This window comes from Medicago truncatula, chromosome 3 (genome assembly GCF_003473485.1).
Source record: "Medicago truncatula cultivar Jemalong A17 chromosome 3, MtrunA17r5.0-ANR, whole genome shotgun sequence".
Classification (NCBI taxonomy): Eukaryota; Viridiplantae; Streptophyta; class Magnoliopsida; order Fabales; family Fabaceae; genus Medicago; species Medicago truncatula.
Window position 1 is genome coordinate 24,175,766 of NC_053044.1, and position 18,954 is coordinate 24,194,719.

The 18,954-nt window shown below is 33.6% G+C and overlaps 1 protein-coding gene across 1 annotated transcript; it reads left to right on the forward strand.

The window, feature by feature from the left end:
* Positions 1-5,439: 5,439 nt before the first annotated feature.
* On the forward strand, positions 5,440-5,859 carry LOC25488967 (agamous-like MADS-box protein AGL62). Its single transcript, XM_024778826.1, has one exon. It carries the CDS (start codon positions 5,440-5,442, stop codon positions 5,857-5,859), a length of 420 nt encoding a protein of 139 aa, XP_024634594.1.
* Positions 5,860-18,954: the final 13,095 nt, after the last annotated feature.

Genomic DNA, 18,954 nt, shown 5'->3' on the forward strand with positions numbered 1-18,954 from the left:
TTGGAAGTATAGGTTTCCTGAAATCAATAACATTTGTCATTAACATTTGCAAATATTAGAGGTTTTTTAAACCTAAAACTATAAACTTTCTTTGAGATACACAAAATCTAAATGGAACGGGGCTTTAGAAATTTTGTGTCTATGATGTACAACATATTTAGCTTTGATAATAATGACCATCATAGAAAATCTAATTACTTTAAACTATAGTTTCCTCAAAATCAATAACACTTCACTTATCATTAACATTTGCACATCTTAGAGACTTTAAAGACCTATAACTATAGACTTTCATTTAGATAGACGTTATCATTAACATTTGCATATATTAGAGAACTTATAGACATAAACCTAATTTTTGCTACATTCATATGGTGTTCATATTTGTATGTTGATATCTTGCAAACAGTTTGGACATCAAAATATGAATTTAATGGAACAAAAGTGTATCAAATCATAAAGGGTAATAAGGATACTTTTGAGAAATGTTAACATGCACAAACAATAAATTCATCCAACTAAGATTGACTATTCATGCAAGTCGTAGATGAATACTAAAAGAGTGCACAACATACATGAAACTTAGATGCAAAAGTGGCTAACAATGATAGTTCTTAGTTCATATTACAGAGAAAAATACAAAACACGACAAATAAGTATAAGCAAATAAAGGAGTAGAACATAGGCACCACATATATCACACCATCCAAGTTTGTTGGCTTGTTCTCTTCAAATCCTTAATCTTCAAGCAAACCATTTTTTACTCTTTAGTTGCAGAAATTTCTCCACCCTCAATATTAATTGAATCTAGCCCTTCCAAACTCGCAACTAGCCTTTTTTCAGTTGATTTGCTTGTTGGAGTTTCAGTTGTCTCCATGACTTAAGAACAACTCACATAGCATATGTCTTACTCCATGTGAAAGTTTCACATGTTAATCAAGTGGCTCCTAACACCTCTGTCAATCTCTGGACCAACATTACCATGAACTGTTAACATAAGATGAAAAGTGCACAAATAAGATGAAACACTAACATATACAATATAAGCAACATAAACTTGAACATAAATTTGCAAAAGGAGATTTTGAGTGCATGGTTCAAGACTGAGTTTATTCAAATAAGCGACATCAACAACACTATCGACGAAACTAATACAAGTAATAGAAAAAACCATAAACATGTAGCATTCAAAAGCTAATCATACCTTTCATGAGATGAAACGTGCACATATAAGATTTTGAACATAAACTTAAACATAAATTTGGAAAAAGAGATTTTGAGTGCATGGTTCAAGACTGAGTTTATTCAAATAAATGGCATCAACAACACCATGGAAGAAACAAATTGCCTTCTTAAAGTTTATGGGATGTACTTTGCAGTGACCAGATAGAGGGGGAGAGTCTGGGTTTGTGATGGGAATATTGAAAATGGGTTTGGAGAAGAGGAAGAGTGAGCTTTGGCTATGAGAGAGATAGAAGAAGCTCTAGTTATGAGATAAATAGAATGAGTGTTTAAAAGTGAATGTTGCTAGCATTCCTCTTCGTTTAAAATCATTAATATCAAATGTTGCAATGGTTTTTTACATTGCACATACACATATTTATATTACACATGTGCATCTATATTGCACATGCACATATTCATATTTTTAAATTAAAAGACTAAACAAGATACCAAACACACTATTATTTCATAATTTTCTGATTGGATGAATTAACTGCATATGGTGTTTTTACCGTAATGATTAAACATTGCTAATAAGTCTGTCAAATAATTCCTTCAAAAAAATAAGTCTGTCAAAGAATGAATGTCTTTTAATATCGTTATTACCCACATGAAAACACTTAATAATTAACACATATTTATCATCACATGTAAATAGCTAAACAATTTGTGTTTGTTTTTTGACCGGCTATAACAGGTCGCATAAATAATTTAATTCTTAATTTTATAATTTCGATTGAATCAAGTCTATGCAAAAAAAGTTGCTTTGTGAAACTGGTTGTCCTAGACAACTTAACCAAATTACTTCAAACATTTAATAAAATAAACAAGAAAAAGTCTTATTACAAGAGACCGTAAACAAATGTATATCGAATCAGTCTAATCTGACACTTACTAACCGTAAGATTACTTGACAATCCTCAATATGAGAACAAACTCTCAAGGAAAAAATTAGCATAAAAATATATTCAAAAAACATGATTAAAAAGAATATTATTACATAAAACTATAATAATAATAATAATAATAATAATAATAATAATAATAATAATAATAATAATAATAATAATAATAATAATAATAATAATAATAATAAGAAGAAGAAGAAGAATAATTCAACTACAATAGAAATTATATTAGTTTTTTTAGAGCAGAAGTAAAATTAATTAAATATTTATTAAATTTTGGTATATTAAAAAACAGTTATAATCAAATATGATAAAATAAATTTACTTCTTAAGAATAATAGAAAAGCAGAATGATAATTTGCATTCCATTGTAGTCATTATAATGATTCCATTGTAGCCCAATCTAATTTGGATTTGTGTATTCTCAATTTTTAACAAAAAAAAAGTGGATTATAGAGTATCATTTTTATTTTTTTAGGGACGAGTATCATTAATTTGACTAGTACATGTTAGATTGGTGCATTTTTTTTTTATTTGAAAAACTGATTAACTATTAGGTAAGGTTCAAAAACAAATTAGGAACAATTATTTATTGGGTTAATAGGTCTTTACACCCCTGTAATATATGTCATTTTTGATTTTCCCCCTGTAAAATTATTTTTTTGATTTACCCCCCTGTAATTTTTTTTGTTTTGTTTTGATTTACCCCCCTAATAGGCCAAACAAAAACCAATTTTACTTTTTTTTTTCTAGAAATTTTCGTTTGGGGGGTAAATCAAAACAAAAAAAAATTACAGGGGGGTAAATCAAAAAAATGATTTTACAAGGGGAAAAACAAAAAATAATCTATATTACAGGGGGTAAAGACCTATTAACCCTTATTTATTTATAAAAAAATCATTTGTATTGAAAATTACATACATGAATCTTTAATCTTAACAAATCAAGGTTTGGGGGTTAGTTGGCCCTTAAATGATAAATAAACAATAATGAGCTGTATTTAATTATTTTCAAAAATAAATAAACCAATTGCCCTACATGTAATGTAATAAGTTAATTATAATTTTTTATCATAATAAATTAAATTAAGGATAACTATTACTTTAGAAAATTAATTTATTTAAAAATTTATACTTTTACCATTTAAATTATATTATATTTTATTTAATTAACCAAGGTAATATATTTTTAGGCATATCATAATTTTAATTTGTTGCATACTATTTTATAAAAGCGACAACCAAATTCAAACTATTTAATAAAGAATTTAGGAAGAGGAAAATTATTATTAAATATAGTCATATTATAGTCATTTTACAATTGTCATTGAAAAGATTTGAACTTCGCCCTTGAAGCAAACTTTTCCTATATTCTAGATAGTTAAAACTCAAAAATTTATGATATAAGGGAGGATAACATAAAACTTAGAAAGTAAATGTAAAATTTGACGTGTGTATTATTGGAGGTCTATTAATTTAGTTAACTCCTCCAAAAACAGGCTTATTTTCTATTTATTTTATATTTTTCCCACAATATTGTCTACTAATTATAGTTACTTAGATAATTAGAATGTGATTTTATGAGAACAAGATACCTCATTTTCTGCTTTTATTAAATAAAAACAAAATGAGAACCAAAATTTTTATGAAAGGTAGAACCAGAAATTTTTATTTGACAAACGGATCCACTAGCTAGGTTCAATAGAGAATTAAGCATAATTTTTTATTTATGTAAAAAAAATTGTTTGAAAATTGTATACATGAATCTTAACAAATCAAAGCCTGGGTTTAGCTGGCATTTGGTACTAAGTGATAGAAAAACAACAGTATTTAATTATTTCCAGAGTATACATACCAATTACCATACACACAATTCCTTCAAAAATAAATATTACCATACACGAAATGTAGTGAATTCAAGATGATTTTATTATCAAAATAAATAAAATTAGAGATAATTATTACTTTAAATAATTTATTTATTTCAAAATTATACTTTTCCTTTTAAATTATAATATATTATAATTAATTAAAATAATTTTTAGATGTGTCATAGTTTTGATTTATTTCATTGTAATTTAAATAATATTTTTTAAAAGTGATAAGTAGATTCAAATTATTCTTAAAAGAATCGAGGAAGATGGAAATTATTATTAATTACTCAACAATAATTGTCATTTTACACCCGTCTATGAGACAAATTAAACTTCACTTTTAACTTAGAATTCAAACTTATATACCATTCGGTCCCTATTATAAACAAAAAAAATTATAAAAAGATTTGGAAACGAGGTAAGAAATGACACATACAATAAATAACATATATATTCTTCAAAAAACAAATAACATATATATATATATATATATATATATATATATATATATATTCGACAAAAATAAATAATATATATTTTTAGAAAATATAATATTAATTAGTAGTGAAATGTTTAATAAAAAAATAAATAAATAAAATCATGGAAATTTCAAATTAATATCTACTCTTCTATTCAATAACCTAATAGTAGTGTTTTTATGGGTTATTTTCAGTCCTTTTGTGGTTCTAATCTCATGCGATATCAATAATAATTTTTCCATTTTTAAAAATAGAACAAAAAAATAATAATCGCAATTCGTATGTTACCGTTGGCCGTTGATTTGATAGTAAAAATTAAATGATTTGATTTCATTTTTAAGAAAATTCATAATAGCTATATAATATTTTCCATCTCAAGAAACATTTTTATTTATAAACATAAATAATAATTTTAAATATCCGCTAATTCATATTTATCGTATTACTTAGTTTATTGCCTTTTTATATTTACGTCAAGTAAAAAAAGATAGACTAAAATTGATACTACAACTATGTACAACATCATCATTCTTATCATTGTACTAGACTTTCTTTTTAATTTTAAAATATATAAAGTAATATGAACATAATTATTTCAAATTCTTGGAATTGTCCAGGTACAATTTATCTAACAATTGTTGAATACGGTAAAGTATATATAATTGGAAAAACAATAATTTAAAAAAAAATTGAATTATCTTCCATATAAGCCATGTAAAAGAGATTTCATGATAATCTCTCAATGCAACAAATATTTTAATGTAATGAAAAGACACGACGTTTGAAAAAGAACCGCGTCTTGAAAATACACTCATAAAATTTGAGCGGAAATATACTCATAAAACTTGTCTATAAAAGGACTCATTCACACCCAATTGAAATATACCATTTCTTAGTCAGAATTTACAAACTTACTCACCCACCCATTTCTTTTCTCTCTTTTTGTGCTTCAACCATGTCAAGTGGAAGGAAAAGCCGAGGTCGCCAAAAGATTGAGATGAAAAAAATGAGCAACGAGAGCAACTTGCAAGTGACTTTCTCGAAGCGCCGTAGTGGTCTCTTCAAGAAAGCCAGTGAGCTTTGCACCCTCTGTGGTGCAGATGTTGCTCTCGTTGTTTTCTCACCTGGAGAGAAGGTATTTTCCTTTGGCCACCCCAATGTTGATACGGTCATAGATCGTTATCTCTCTCGGGTCCCACCCCAAAACAATGGTACCATGCAATTTATTGAGGCTCACCGAAGCGCCAACGTGCGCGAGCTCAATACTCAGCTGACTCAAATCAACCAGCTACTGGACATCGAGAAGAAACGTGCTGAAGAGCTGAGCCACTTGCTCAACGGCCGAGACTCAATTTTGGTGGGCTGGTCCCATTGATGGGATGAATCGGGCCCAACTTGGATTATTCATGAAGGCTCTAAATGAGCTTAAGAAAATTGTTGATCATCATGCTGGTAGGCTTGTAATCCAGGGTGCTCCCACTCAAACCTTTCCGTTTTTTGTTGGAAACAGTTCATCCTCTAACATGCCTCTCCATCATACACCAAATCCTCCACAAGCTCAGATGCTTCCAGCAGAGTTTTATCAAAACCCTATGTTGCAACCACATTTGTTTGGCTTCAACAATATGGGGGGAGGAGGTGGATACGGACCCTCCGGATTCTTTTGATCCGAGCCCTTAGCTCCGCCTTAAGATGCCCTTAGATCCGCCTCCGGATTGTTTTGTTTCATGTTGTTTTAAATTAATTTCGATTAGAGCCTGCATGCTTAACCTAGTTTCATGTATATGACTTGGTTAGGCATAATCTTAGTGTTATCGGGCCTTTCATTGTCTTTGTTATCAACTTAGAAGTTGAAGTTTTATTTGTATTGTATTATTGATTATTTAAATAAAGGGCATCTTATTTATTTATATTTCCATATCGCTTCAAAATTTTATTTAATCTCTTTAAGTCCAATATGAATTTGTTTCATTCCCTCGTCATTTTTTAATCATCAGTTGTGAGTTTTAAAATCATGATCAAGGGTAAAAAAAAGTGGATCATGGGATAACAATTTATATTTGTGCTAAAATCAATTAAAATTTATTGGATAATTTACATATTTTTTTTGGTTTTCCACAATTTATTCCATTGAAGATAATCCTATTTGGGATATGTTAGACACAAATGTGAATACATCTTTCAGCTGCCCCGATGTACTAATTTAATGTCTTTCGTTAAACCAAACCTCTCGTTGGTAATTTAACCATTATGATGATGTATGTAATTAAAAAATTTAATTCATTGTTAAAGGCTTCACTATATGTAAACCTTATGGCCGAAATATGTCTATAGTCCCTGCAAATAGGGCTCAGTTGAATTTTCGCCCCTATACTTACTAATCCTCCCATCTTTTTCTTGCAAGTATTAATCATTTGAGCTTTGGTCCTAAACCCATTTGATTACTGATGTGACATTTGATTACTGAGGTGGAAATGATGTGGCATAAACTGACTGGTAAAAGACCATGATGAGTCAACAAATACCACATAAATTGACCTTTTTTCCCTTAATAGAATCAGAAATCACCAAAGTTCCCTCTTCTATCTAATCTTCTTCTTCAATCTCTCGTCCTCTTCTCTTTCTCCACCACCACCCGCACCACCGCCACCAACACACAAGCGCCGATAAGGATCTGTACATCACCACAAATTCGGCGCAACAGTATACTTCAAAATTGTTGGGTTTTTAGACATATGTTGGTTGTATTTTGGTAACTCTTTATTTATAGCTAGGTGTTAGACATAATGTCTTAAAATGCTGGTACGACATCAGAACGTCTCTTGATCCGCTTCTTGGAGATTCTCTTTTAATCATGAATATTTTCATATAATATCTAAAGATTTGTATCATGGGAAGAGTTGACCAAGTTAGGGAGGTTCTAGAAGCAGAGGAAGATGGTTTGTGCTTATCTTAGTCCTTAAGAATGTTGTTGCAACATTTAAGGAAACATCTGATCTGCTTCAAATAACTTATGTTGAAATATCGATATTTCAGCTAATCTTTAGTCAAGAAACATCACACCTATTCTACATTCAGGCTATATAAACAAAGACAGGAGACCTAATTCACTACTGAAGCCGCAATTGAAAAGAGCCATCTAGGGTTTTAGTCTGTCGTTGTTATTTGTGAGACACTCTTATATCTCTTTGATTTTAGAGTTGGACTTTTGTAATTGAGTTGTAATACTCTGAATCTCTTTAAGCTTTTAAGCATGAGTTGATTATTTTTCTAGCAGAATGTCTCCATATTTAATAAGGATTTCAAGGACGGCCACTGGTCTGTGACTAAGAGGAAGTGAGTGGGTTCTCATATTTAGGACTTGTGAGAGTCTTAGGTAGAAATACCACGGGTAGTGATTAAGTGAGAAGTTAGCAGGCTGGTGAAAACTTTTATGTATGCTTCGAATTGATACTACTATAGTGGCTTTCCTTCCTGACTTGGTAACCCCCAGATGTAGGTGAAGTTGCACCAGAGTGGGTCAACAAATAATCTGAGTTATTCTCTTTTTATCCTTTAATTATATTGATTATATATGTGATTACTGTTGTCACGATGTTCTGAGTTCTTACGAGACATATGACTGGTCATAACATTGTGTACATAATTTTAATTGGCATCAGAGCAGACACCCTATTCTGTTTCTGGGTGAGTTATAGGGAAGATATCTTCCGGTACCATGGAAAAGGAAGGAGGTCAAGTCAATAGACCATCTATTTTGGATGGATCTAACTGACTATTGGAAAGTACGCATGATAACATTCCTCAAGTGTATTGACATCAAGACTTGGAAGGCCGTTATCAAGGGATGTGATCATCCATGTGTCAAAGACAAGGATGGAAAAGACACCTCCGAACTAAAACCTGAAGAAGAATGGTGATGTAGGATTTTTACATCTCATAAAACTATTTACACGTAAGTATAATAGGATCGTTTCTGTAGGGAGTTGCGTATTTCATAAGCATTTTCACAATATTTATCACATAGTGTTTGGGTATAAATTGTTTGTTTGTGTAAAACTATTTTCCTATTCGACATAAAAGCAAAACGAGAAGAGATAGGGCTATTTCGCTTGCGGTCGGAGACATCAACCAAGCGTAACAACTGCAATCTCTCGATCGATTAACGGATTCTAGCTTTTTAAACGATATTATCACAATCACTCGACAATATCATTCGTGTCCAAATGATATCGTTATTTCTAAGGGATCGTTTCAACATCGATTTCCCAAACATTTAAACGATCACAAAGTCGATTGGATAGTTTAATCGATGATTTCCCAACCGATTAAATTACCCAAAAGCATTGAGTCCTAGATTAAAAGTGATTATCAAATATTAACATCCATGTCTAGAGTGATACCTTAAGATATATTGTTATTCTATTTCTAGATTCAAAAGTATATGTTCATATCATTTTGAATCTCAATAAAACAATAAAAGCAATAATAACAACAAAGCAAGGAAGTTTGATTTTGGTCGTTAAATTTTCGGCTGCTATTGTTATTGAAGTTTGATTTTGGTTGTGTTGTTGTTTGTCTGGATTGTGCTATCGTTGTTTTTGAGAAGAGATGGAACATAGGGAGGTGGTGATGTTGGTGTTGGTGTTGCTTTGTTGTTGTGTTTGACTTGTTTGAAAGTGATGGGAGAATGAAAGAATATGAAGAGAACATCACTGATGGTGAACCACAAAGCAAGGAAGTTGTTGTTCTTGATGGTGTTGTTCCTATTTTCCAGAATTTTATGAATACAAATTTCAGCCAATGACAAAATGACACTTGTACAAATCCTAACTTTTTTTTAATAAAACTAACGGAAAGGACTAAAAGAAGTAACAGAGAGAAACTTAAAGGACCAAAATAAATCAAATTTTAGTTAGAGGATCAAACCGATACTAATTAAATAGTTAAGGGACCAAAAAGGCAATTAAGCCTATATTAAATGATCAAAAGATTACATAATAGCTTGTTTGCAAATGATGAAGAGAAGATGAAGATTCCACGACAAGATCCATGATGTCTCAACAAATCTTGGCTTGAATCTACTCCTAACTACCTTGCTTTGTGTTTCTCTCTCTAGAAAATGCCCTAACCTCTCTCTAAAACCAGAAAAATGTAAAAGACAATGTAAAAGAATGGTTGGAAGGAGAAGATAAAACTATTTATATGGGCCACTTCTGCGAAATTTTGCTAATAGCTAAACATTTCGCTATTAGCGAAATGTGTGAAATATGCCTCTGCACCAATGGAGTTGCTCCGCGTGGCCCTTATCCACTTGATCCTCCTGAGTTCGCCTCCAACTACGCTGATAGCGAAACTCCCTGTGAGCTTTTCGCCAATAGCGACATTTTCGCTAATGGCGAATTTCTTGAAGTCCTGCTTCTGACTTCTCCCCCAGCTTCGCTGATGGCGAAACTCCCTGTGACATTTTCGCTAATATCAACTTTCTTGTGAACTTTTGGAAATTCTTGCTCCTTGCTTGTATTTTCCTGCACAAAAGGGTAAATTAAGGCATGCAAAGCATAAATGGCATTAAGGCACATAATTGAAGCTTTTCCATCAATAATTTGTAAAACAACTCATCAAACATGCCTAAACTAACACATGAATTAGATCATTTTGAGAACGTATCAAATGGTCAAAAGAGGAAGATGATCTGGCTCTTGGTAACAACAAAGCCCTGAATTCCTTGTTTAATGGGGTTGACAAAAATATGTTCAGGTTGATCAACAACTGCACTATGGCTAAAGATGCCTGGAACATTTTAAGAACAACACATGAAGGAACATCAAAAGTCAAGATGTCAAAGCTACAGCTGATCACCACAAAGTTTGAAGGTCTGAAAATGAAAGATGATGAATCAATTCAAGAATTTCATATGAACATCCTTGAACTTGCAAATGCCTCTAATGCTCTTAGGGAGAAAATGGCTTAGGAGAAACTAGTGAGAAAAATTCTCAGGTCCCTTCCAAAATGGTTTGATATGAAGGTAATTGCCATTGAATAGCTCAAGATATTACAAACATGAGAGTAGAAGAGCTAATTGGGTCACTTCAAACCTTTGAAATGGCTATTAGTGATCAATCTGAAAAGAAAAACAAAAGCATTGCCTTTTTGTCAAACGCGAGTGGTGATCAAAATATTATGAACTAGAGACTGATGAAGAAATAGTAGAGGTTGCAGTGCTACTCAGCAAACAGTTCAACAACATCCTGAAAAAGTTTGATAAAGGTAGACGACAAAATGTTAGAGACGTCTCTCCTGACATCGAAAAAATCAATGAACCTTAGAGAAAGGCTAACATAGAGGACCTACCTATTCAAGGAAAAGGTCCTCAGTGCTTTAGATGTGAAGGGTATGGACATTTCAAGTCAGAATGTCCTACTCATGTCAAGAAGTAGCAAAAAGGGAGAATAAAAGACTTCTGTCAACTGTATCTGAATTACAAAATGAGGTAACATCCTTAACCTAGCAATTAGAAAACTTGGATATACCTACCGAAATGACTAGCAATAACGCAAAAAGTGACATCCATCTTGTTAAAAAGTAGGTTGAGATTTTTACAAAAACATGACTTATCCCTAAACCTGTGATTGAACAAGGTGAGTCCTCAAATAGACGTAATTCTTCTCAGAGTAAGAACACTATGTCAGGCATAATGTTCAAACATCCAGATCATTCTATCAAAAAACAAGGCAAAGCAAAACCTCAGCCCTGGAGGTGTCACCACTACGGCAGAAATGGTCACACTAGACCCTACTACTATGATTTGTATGGCCACCCGGAACAACATCAGTCACCTGAGTCCTATCACCTGAATACCAAACATAGGAAGCCAAAAGACAATAAGATCTGCCATGTTGTTCACCTTAACTCAAAAATGTCTGGTTGATAATGGACGTTCCAGACACATGACTGGGAACAAACACTACCTGGAAGACATTTGCCCTTGCCCAACTGGCTTTGTAACTTTTGGTTATGGAGGTAGAGGTCAAATCAAAGGGATTGGAAAGTTAAGATGTTCAAAGTATCCTAATCTTGATCAAGTCATGTATGTTAAAGGACTCACATCTAATCTGATCAACATCAGTCAACTGTGTGACCAAGGAGTAAAAGTCATATTCAACAAGTTAGAATGTTTAGTCATTAATGCTGAAAATAGTGTTAAAATGATAGGACAGAGATCAAAAGATGATCGCTACTTGTGGAAACCTAGAGAAGAATTTCAAGTTTGTGAGGCTTGTGAATTCATGTCAGCACTAAGGAAAGAAAATCAGATCATCTCAATAATTGGCAAACATTGTCCAGACCCTTATAAAGAGCATCATAATATGCATGCTGAAAAGGGAGCAGGTTCTCAAGTGCTTCGTGAATCAAGATACTTTGACAGAAATATGCTCGTTCTTGAAAATATCTATCAAAGACGTCAAAGAAGAATTGAAAACCTGATGAACGTAAGCTCTCATCCCAAGAAAAAAAAATCTCTATGGACCACCACTTTTTGGTCCTATAAAACTGACTATAGAAGCATTAAGGGATATAACAATGTCAAGCAGGATGTTGTGACTTTAGATTACAAGAAACTGATGGTTATCAACATAATTCAGCATTCCTTTAAAATCGGTAAGAAAACACTGTCTCACATTTTTCCTCGTTCTATTAGAAAGACAACTGAGGTGACGATCACTACTCATGAGAAGGAAACTCCAACGGAGCAAGCTGGAAGCATATTCTTGAAGACGACAAGTACTGATCGAGTCAAGACTGAAGTAAAATATTTTCACAAGAAAGGGGGGTTTGAATTGTGACTTGTTTAACTTTTTCCTGATAAAAATTTTCTTCTAATTTAAAAATCATGATTAGTTTGTTAGTAAAGAAATAATAACAATAATAATTGTGAAGTGTGACAATAAATTAAAGAGAGAGAGAGAGAGAGAGAGAGAGAGAGAGAGAGAGAGAGAGAGAGAGAGAGATGACACATAAAGGTTATCGTGGTTTGCCAAACACCGGCTACTTCCACTCCCCACACAAGTGTGAGATTATCCATTAGGTAGTTATGTTTTTATAAACTTAACAACAACTCCTCTTTTGTCATCTTAATCTTCTTTCACAAATGAGTAACTTTCACCTTTTGCTAGATCTTCTTGATCTTATCTGCAACCGAGTAAATCTACCTTTTCTTTTACACACTTGTTATCAACAAGCCTTTACAATCCAATAAGAAATAAATTCTTACTTGGACCAAATTAAAATAATTTTGTTTAACTAAAAATAGCTCAAACCAAAAGAGCAATTTTAGAAAAACTAAAACTTAAGAATAAAAATGAGAGAGAGCTTTTGTGATTTTTGCTTTGATGCATGCTTATATCTTTCTCAAAATTCAGTACCTCTTTCTTTACAAGAGCTTCAATATTTATAGGCCAAGAGGTGCATATGTAAGTGTGTGAATTTATCCTTTGATTGGCCTTTTTTGTTCACTAATGTGTGATTCCAATTTCAATCCAAAATGTCATGGTCCCACATGTGTACAAATGAACCAACACACAACAGCTCTTTCTTTCCTTCTTACTCATATGCTGCAAAGATTGAGAAGGTCCCACATGTGCTTTCTTGCTTTCTCACGTGTACATGCAAGATGTTTATCCTTGCAATTCCTTTTGATCCTTAAGGCCATACAACTCATTTTCATTTCCACGTGTAGAATTTTGGGTGGAGAAGGTACAAATATATGTCAATTGCAAGCTACCATCCATTTTTCTCTTTGTTCCATTTACGGCTAAAAGGAGGGTTTTGTTTGCACTTGCTTTGCTTTGGTTGATTGGATAGTAAATGGTATAGGAGACTATGGCTGGACAAAAATGTGTCATCCGACCCAAACCGTCTGAATCGGAAGGCCTATTGGCGTTCGGCTCGGTTCAAGCGGATATAACGATTTAAACGGGCTATTAAATTCGGTTTTTAATGGACCCATACGGTCGGTTACGGGTGTGCAAATCAAACCCAGCGAAAACCGTAAACCGACTGAGTACTCAATTCAAATTGGCTTAAGATGCTTGACTCAGTCTCAGAGTATTGTCACATCATTTTTGTCTTGGAAGTCACATGCACTTTATCCAAGTCATTAAAAAATTATATTTTCTAGCTAGTCTTCCGCACCTATTCAATAGTAACGTGCAATCAATACCAACATCAGTTCAACGAATAATAAGAAACAATAAAAATGAATAATTTATATAGTCTCTTCTCTTGTTCATCATCAGTATGAGTGTCTCTCTTTTGCTTCCAGTTCAATTTTTTATTTTGTCTCCTCATCTTCAAAACAAGAATGAATGCATGTTAGAGTCTGCTTCCAATTAAATCATTAGACCAACTCCACCTTCATCTCTACACACATTCTTCATCTCTGTTCTATCTCATACACACATCTGGTAAAATGAAAGATTTAAACTTCTGGCTTCAGGTTTTTTTTTCCTTATGTTTTTTGAAGCTTATGTGTTTCTTTTTTGAGGTCCTGAAATCCGACGAAACCGAACCGCTCGAACTGTAAACCAAAAAACCCGTCATCCGAGCTAACCGTCTAAGTAAACGGACGGGATTGAGTTTCATTCTGTCACTCGGATTTGGATTTTTCAACCAAAATCCGACCGAACCGTCCGATTGTCCACCCATAGGAAACAATAAAAACCAAAAACCAAAACCACTTATTGTATTGAACTTGTGTGTGCCAACGTGTTACACTTGTTTGGGCAAGTTTTATCCAAATTTAACAATTGCATTTTATCCTTTATTTCTTAAGCTCAAATATTTTTAGGGAACAAGTTATTTTATCCTTTTTCCTTCAAAAAAGTTATTGTATCCTTTTAAGAATATGTTTTTGCAACTAAAAAATACTCACACAAAGATGTTAAATACAATAATATCAGAATTCATTTATAAAATAAAATCTAAATATATTTTTTCATCTTTAAAACTTAAAGGCTTAATTGCACCTTTCCCCCCTATCTTTTGTTAATTGTGCGATTTTGCACCCCCTCTTTTTTTTTGAGCGATTTTGCACCCTATCTTTTGCCAACTGTGTTTTGTTCAAAATCATCATTAAAAGAGGGGAAAATGGGCAAAAGATAGGGTGCAAAATCGCTCAAAAAATATAAGTGAGGGTGCAAAATCGCACAATTAGCAAAATGATAAGGGGCAAAAGTGCAATTGAACACAAAGATGGGGTGCAAAATCAGAAAGGGGGCAAAAAGATGGGGTGCAAAATCGCTCAAAAAAAAAAAGGGGTGCAAAATCGCACAATTGGCAAAAGATAGGGGGGAAAAGTGCAATTAAGCCAAACTTAAAATAGGGATTTATTAATATTATCTCAACAAATACATCAGGGATAGTTCGGGAAATTTATATATTTAAACTGTAGCAATTACAGTTTAAGCGTGCAACAAACATTTTCTCTTCCCTCCATTTACTGGTGCACGCTGTTTTAGAAAAACTATTAGAAACATCTCATAATCTTCTACCAACACTTCATCAATCTCCCATTCAGCTTTTACACATTCTCTCTCCTTACAAACCGATTGACATTCCTCATAACTTCTTCTCACTTCAATCTCCAGTAAATCATTTCTACCCATCAAACCTCAACATGATTTTTGTAAAAGATCAAAAATTCAAGATGTTAGGAGCATCTGATTCAACTCATAGTCTTGAAAACACAACACAAACCTCTCAACAGGATCAGGGTACTCTCTCAAATACTAATGATGCTTCTTCTGAAGTTGCCAAAAATATTGATGTATCATCTGTTCTCGGTCGTGTTCCTATCAAAAATAAGACAATGAATCCTATTGTAAAAAGGGTTAATCCCTCATGTGTAAGATACTCAACAACTCCCTCAGCGTCTCCTGATATTCCAACTAGCAAGACCAAAGCTGATAACTCCGTAAATGACATGACTAGTCAGCATGATGATTCTTTAGGTACTGATAATGTCAATCATAGTGTTACTAGTTCTGATCTTGATCCTAAGATGTCTAAATTTGTCAGTTCTATCAAAACTTCTGAAAGACTCATCTCTGATTCTATGAATCAAGAAAACCCTAGAACTGTTGAGAAATATGTTCAAACAAATATGGTTGATAAACTGATTACTACTAACACTGAAGAGTCACCCTCTGGAAACTTAGTAATTAACCATGAATCTGATAAGTTTTGACAAATTAAACTTCCCTTTTTATTTAGTATTCAAACTTATATACCATTCGGTCACTATTATAAGAAAAAGAATTATGAAAAGATTTGGAAACAAGGTAAGAAATGACAAATACAATAAATAACATATATATATATATATATATATATATATATATATATATATTTTGAAAAAAATAAATAACATATATTTTTAAAAAATATAATATTAATTAGTAATGAAATGTTTAATTTTTTTTTATTGATAAGCAAGGAACGTAGACAGACATCAAGAGGCATCATCGACATTCCAACTAGGTTGGCGCCCTGAGAGACCTCCATCCTATGTCGCCACGCTCTAAAAATTTTAATAAAAAAGGGGAAAAATAATTACAAAAGGAGGGGGGACTAGACCAAAACCCTCAAAAAACAAAAAGAGAAGGAAACAGAAAATAAACAGAAGAAACAATAAAAAAACAACAAAAAAACAGATCATGGGAATCTGTAATTTGGAAGTCCACATCTATCCCTATAGAAATCAAGCCTTAAATCAATAGGAAAAGTGTCTAGCCAAACTACACCAACACTGGAGTGACCCATAGAAGCCAACCTATCTGCGCAACTGTTTCCTCTAATATTCCAATAGAGACAATTCATTGATCAGTGGATTTATTGTCACCCCGTGCACGGGTTTTAGAAGGCTTCTTTGAAAGAACATGTTGGACCTTCAGTTTCTGCTTCTGATTTCTTGTAAGAACCGACATAACTCCTGCAGATGCGTCAGCTGCAGCTTCAACTGCTGATTGAGCATATCATACTCTCGGACTATTTCCTACAGATCTAAACCATGTTGAATGTTCTTGCTAGGATGTACCTCTTGTCTTTGTAATGTACCAACCTCTTGTGTTTTGTTCGTAGACATACCATGTGGACCAGCAAGAGCATCATAATTACCAATTCGAGCATCATAGAATTTTCAGTAGTAACAATGTCCAAATTCACGTGATGGCCCTGTAGGTCAGCCTCTAACTCATGCATGTCAACATGTTAATCAATGAATGATCTTGAAACATTCTCAGGAGCACCCGTGGGACTCTCCACCAGCTCTCGTGGGCTCACATGATCAAGCTCCACATCATCCTGAAGCGGATCAGAAACCTCATCGACTGTGGGTATCTCCAACTCCTCCAATGATATCTGAGTTGTCTGTTCCACTCCGTCAGGTCGTGCGTCCTCACTCCCAAGAGGGGATGAGTGTGTGACACGCTCAATGGAACCGTTGGGACTCTCCACCAGCTCCCTCGAGTTCACAGGATTGTGTCTCACACCATCCAGAGGCGAGTTGGTAACAACAGACACCATGGGGTTCTCCACCACCTCCCGCGATGTCTGTTGAGACCTTCCCGCTTCTACAGGTTGCACGTCATCGTGCGCTACATGGGAAACAACCTTCTCCAACACAGGTGTAGGCCTATCTGACTCATCAGTCGAAATACGATCAATTCTGTAAAAAACATTATGAAGCGGAAAACTGAACGACTTTGATGATATGTCTGATATTGATACTGCAGGTAAAGAAACCAGAATTGATTGAGTATATGTGTTGACCGGAATTGGTGTAGCCGGTGTTGTCTGGGTAACTGGGACTGTCATCCTGGTAGTGGTAGTAACTGTAGAACTAACAAACGAAACCCACGTCCCTTTACCTTCAATGGCCGAGTAGAAGGACCCATATCCTTGCTTTGTGGTGCCTTAGGGGACGCAGCCACATTATCTTTAACCTGTTGTTTCCCTCGATTTTCTTTATCCTTGGCGGCTTGCGGATTTAACCATTTGCAAGTATTGATATTATGACCAATGGAGTAACAATGATGGCAAAACAGAGGTCTCCGCTCATATTGGATTTCCACCATTAACGCAAAACCATCGCATTCAACAAGAATCTCATCATATGCTTTCTTCGATAAATCAATGTCCACCAAAATGCGAGCATAATGACCAAAAATACGATTTCTAGTTGGTCCATCAATATCAATAGGTGTCCGCACTTGCAATTTCCTTCAAGGTCCTCTCCCGCCAATATTCTTGCGGTAATTCTACCAAACGTATCCAAAGTCCTTGGTCCATTGTGAAAATCTCAACAAACTAGGCTTAAGATTTACAGTTCCTACTGCCCATATTTTTTTTAAGTCCTCCGTTGAGTCAAAGTGAAAGTCATAATACCCCTTACCAAGAGGCACCATTTTCCAACTTGCCGTTGTCTTCCAAATTTTTCCAATTTTAATACTGAGATCACGTGCAGAGTAAGGTTTGTCCCCTTTGTTAAGAGTCAATCGAGCCCTTAACACTTTCCGACAATCTTCTAGTCCCTTAACACACGGCCATTGGCACGCGTATGCCATCTGTAAACTGAAATTGAACCACCAAGACCAGTCCTAGTATTGATACACGTGTGGTTTAACCTTTGTAATGCACCGAGTCACTAACGCGGTTGCGTGACCCCAATTTTAAGAATCAGTACCAGTGAATACGAATTCTGTTCGACACAGTACAGTGAGGAAAATCACAGCAGCAATGTATATGCGATTCAAAAGAATGGCGCGCAATTGATCAAAGAAACTGATGCTGATAAAAAAACAGTAAAGGGAGAACCTTGCCGGAAATCCTTACAGGAGAATTAAAGCAGCTGACGGAACCCTAACTCTTGCGCGCGTCCCTTTGAAGGAAAAAAATCCTTTAATTATAATTCCTGACAGCAATTCCTACCGAACAGTAGCGAAGCAACAATAAGCAACAATTGGAATCCACGATCAAAGAATTAGCACCAATTGAAAATTGACCGAATTAGTATTGACCGAATTAGTAAGGTTTGTCCCCTTTAATACAAAATATAAATAAATAAAAAATCATGGAGTTTTCAAATTAATATTTACTCTTCTATTCAATAACCTAACAGTGGTCTTTTTATGGGTTATTTTCAATCCTTTTGTGGTTTGAATCTCATGCGATATCAATAATAATTTTTTCATTTTAAAAAATAGAACAAAAATAATAATAATCGCAATTCGTATTTTAAAAATAATAATTTTAATTGTTTGACAATTCATATTTATCGTATCACTTAGTATACTGTCTTTTTATTTTTACGTCAGGTAAAAAAAGACAGACTACAATGGATACTACAACTATGTACAACATCATCATTCTTATCATTGTACTAGGCTTTCGTTTTAATTTTAAAATATAT

Coding starts and splice junctions, on each gene's coding strand:
- LOC25488967 (XM_024778826.1), top strand. CDS start 5,440: ATGTCAAGTGGAAGGAAAAGCCGAGGTCGCCAAAAGATTGAGATGAAA.